This window comes from Oryza glaberrima, chromosome 3 (assembly GCF_000147395.1).
Source record: "Oryza glaberrima chromosome 3, OglaRS2, whole genome shotgun sequence".
NCBI classification, from domain to species: domain Eukaryota; kingdom Viridiplantae; phylum Streptophyta; class Magnoliopsida; order Poales; family Poaceae; genus Oryza; species Oryza glaberrima.
This window is the reverse complement of record NC_068328.1, coordinates 27,882,345-27,885,444: the sequence shown is the minus strand read 5'-3', so window position 1 is coordinate 27,885,444 and position 3,100 is coordinate 27,882,345. Positions and strand designations below refer to the sequence as shown.

At 53.8% G+C, this 3,100-nt stretch overlaps 1 protein-coding gene across 1 annotated transcript; it reads right to left on the bottom strand.

The window, feature by feature from the left end:
- Nucleotides 1-212: 212 nt before the first annotated feature.
- LOC127765296 (protein FAF-like, chloroplastic) lies at nt 213-2,331 on the bottom strand. Its single transcript, XM_052290162.1, has 2 exons — nt 2,139-2,331; nt 213-2,007 (listed from the first exon to the last, which is right to left on the bottom strand). The coding sequence occupies exon 2, from the start codon at nt 1,953-1,955 to the stop codon at nt 651-653; it is 1,305 nt and encodes a 434-aa protein (XP_052146122.1). The 5' UTR covers nt 1,956-2,007; nt 2,139-2,331; the 3' UTR covers nt 213-650.
- Nucleotides 2,332-3,100: the final 769 nt, after the last annotated feature.

Here is a 3,100-nt window from a genome sequence, read left to right as displayed (position 1 = left end):
AATCTTCATATATCCGGATAGGGGAACTAATCATTCATGCATACCAAAGATTAACTTGCTTATCCAACCCAAGATTTCGTTTGAAAATGACACAATCTGTTGCTCGATGATAGAGTAATAATTAGGATATGATTGATTGTTGCGTCATCTGGCATGCACATGACAGTTATTTAACAAGAACAAGCTAATTAATTAAGCATAACTAACAAGTGTTTCTTGAAGCAAATCTGTCAATTAATTACTCAAATCACACTGGAAATACATGATGATGATGACTATATAAACAGTTTACAACACGAGGTGCACACTCGACGCGCACAAAGGCAGCCGCTGCAGAGGCGATCAAAGAACCGACCGCGGTTAAAAAGGAAGAGAGAAAAAACTGGAACACCAAACGACACATGCCCAAAGCATGTGTCACAAAAAGGCCCAGCAGCAGCTACTGTGTGTCACGACGAGCCAAGGTTATTAATAAATAATATTTTGAGTAATTTTGTAGCAAATCGTGCGTGTTTTGCTTGATTGATTGGTTGATTAATTAAAGCCTAAGCTAGCAACCGCGACGCGCGAGCGAGGGAGACCGAACTCTCGCATTAATTAATTAATTAGCAGCTGTGTGCGTGTGATGTGGCGGCGGCGGCGGCGCGAGCTTAGGAGGTGGCAATGCAGTAGGGCTCGAGGATGAAGAGGGGCTTCTGCCGCAGCTGCCGGCACTGGCGCACGCTCTGGAGAAGCTCCTGCTTGTCGCGGCAGCGGGAGGTGAAGAGGAGGAGCTGCTTGGTGTCGGCGGCGGGGGCGGCGGCGCCGGGCGGGTGGTGCGGCTCGTCGTCGTCGTCGTCGCCGTCGGTGGAGGTCGACGCCACGGCGACCGCGGCCGCCAGCGTCGTGGTGGAGGTGGAGGACGGCACGCGGCGAAGCGCCGGGGCCGGCGCGTCTGTCGTCGCTTCGGCGGCGGCGGCGGCTGCGCATGCCGCGTCGGCGTTGCACCGGGGCTGCAGGTCGGCGACGGTCAGCGGCGTGCTGCCGACGAACTTGTTGATGACGAGCGTCGAGCGGTGCACCTTGGCCGCGGTGGGCGTCTGCGGCTGCGTGCTCACCTTGACCTCGACCACGGTGCCCCTGTCGACCACCTCCACCTCCTCCTCCTCCTCCTCGACCTCGTCGTCCTCCTCGACTTCGGCGGCGACCTCCTCGTCCTGATCGTGCTTGGCGTCCACGACCGGGAAGTAGGGCGCCTTCTCGGTGGCCACGGCGGCCTTGCTCGCCGCGCTCTGCTCGCGAGCAGAGCAGTCGACGAAGGAGAGGAGGAGGCGGCCGCCCTGGCGCCTCGCGTGGAGGTACCCGCGGGGCCTGACAACCACGGCGTCGACGATGAGGCGACCGTCCTGGCGGCGAGGGCGCATCTGCAGGCACGGCGCGTCGCGGCTCGACATGGACGGGAGCGGCGGCGGGAACGAGCGTGGCGGCGACCGCGTCCCGCCCGAGCAGTGGTAGTTCACCGCCGCGAGCTCCTTCCTCTCCCACGCCTCCTCCGGCGCCGCGCTCTGCTGCCAGAACGAGTCCTCCGCCGCCTGATCCGCGCGCTTCGACGCCGGCGCAGCCGGCGCGCCGAAGAGGCTGGCCATGTCGACGTCATCCAGCGACGCGGTGAAGTCGCCGGAGCCGGTCTCGGAGCCGAGGCTCTCGGTGCAGACCTCGAGGCTCTTCTGGCTCATCAGGCTCGAAGATCGCCGCACCAGCGGGTGGACGTACGGCTTGGCGGCGGCTTTCTTGGCGCCGGTGGTGGCCGACTTGTCCACCACGTCGGCCTGGATAGCATTCCATATGTCCGCCTGCGCCGGCCGGTCGTCGACGGCGACCTCCGGCTTGCTGTACGTGTTCTCAGCCGCCGCGCGCAGCCAGGTGGACGGCTCGAACGCCGGCATGGCCGGGCCACGGCACACCGCCACAGACATCCTCGCCTCCTGGAGAAGAAAGGTTGCGAAGTGGCAGTATAGCGCTTGCTCCCTGTGAAGAGGCAAGATCAGAGAGAGAGAGAGAGAGTGAGTACAAAGAGACGAGTCACCCGTGTGCAAAACGAGCAGAGCTGCAGAGTGAAGAAGTCAGAGCACAACAAGCGTGGCAGCTTTCGTGGTTACCTCAAGCAAGCAGGCAAAGCATGCACGTCACAACGCTGCAACAACGGAAGAAACACTTGTGGATTTTTTTTGGAAGTTTGGGAGTGAGCTGTGTGTTGTTGCTAGATCTGCTTGCTGCTGCCGCTGCTGCTGCTGCTGCTCTTGGGAGTCAAGAAGCAGCTTGGTTTTGCAAGCATCTATGGTTTTGGATGGTGAGCTCGGGGGGGCTATTTGTAGGCTCGAGGGGAGGGAGAGGGAGAGAGTGAGGAGGGCAATAGCCGTCCAAGGCCAAAGGGGAGGGTCCCATGCACCTCCCACTAGTTGCCTCCACCATACTCTGTTCTTCCTTCGAATTTTTTTGCAGTTTATACTTTGGCGTTTTTTATTCAGGCATATACTCGGTTGCATCATGCAGCGTTAACACCCTCTTTTTTCAATAGGAATTTCGCGGTAGTTTTCTAAATTTTTCATATGTGGCTATTGAAAAAAAAAGTCTCCCAATGTCCTGAACAAGGCATATAGACATGGTAACATGGGAAGAATAATACTACCAATGGATTGGTTTATATATTGCAACCTTACTTCAACGGCTTGAAATGTTACTAGCAGCAGCTACTATACATAAGCCGATTTATCATCCTGCTAAGTTACAGCTGGTATCTATCTATCTATCTATCTATCTATCTATCTATCTACTCTCTCCGTTCAGGTTACAGGATGTTTTGATTTTGGTCAAAGTCAAACTATTTTAGATTTAACTAAGTTTATAGATAAATATAGTGATATTTACATTACCAAATTAGTTTTATTAAATTAATAATTAAATATATTTTTATAATAAATTTATCTTAGGTCAAAAATATTACTATTTTTTTTATAAACTTGGTCAAACTTGAAGCAACTTGACTTTGACCAAAATCCAAACATCTTATAACCTGAAATAGAGGGAGTATTATATTATTGAAATAACTTGAAAAATAAGA

Bases quoted from the DNA above. Each gene is read 5' to 3' on its own strand.
- LOC127765296 (XM_052290162.1), bottom strand. From the start codon at position 1,955: ATGTCTGTGGCGGTGTGCCGTGGCCCGGCCATGCCGGCGTTCGAGCCG.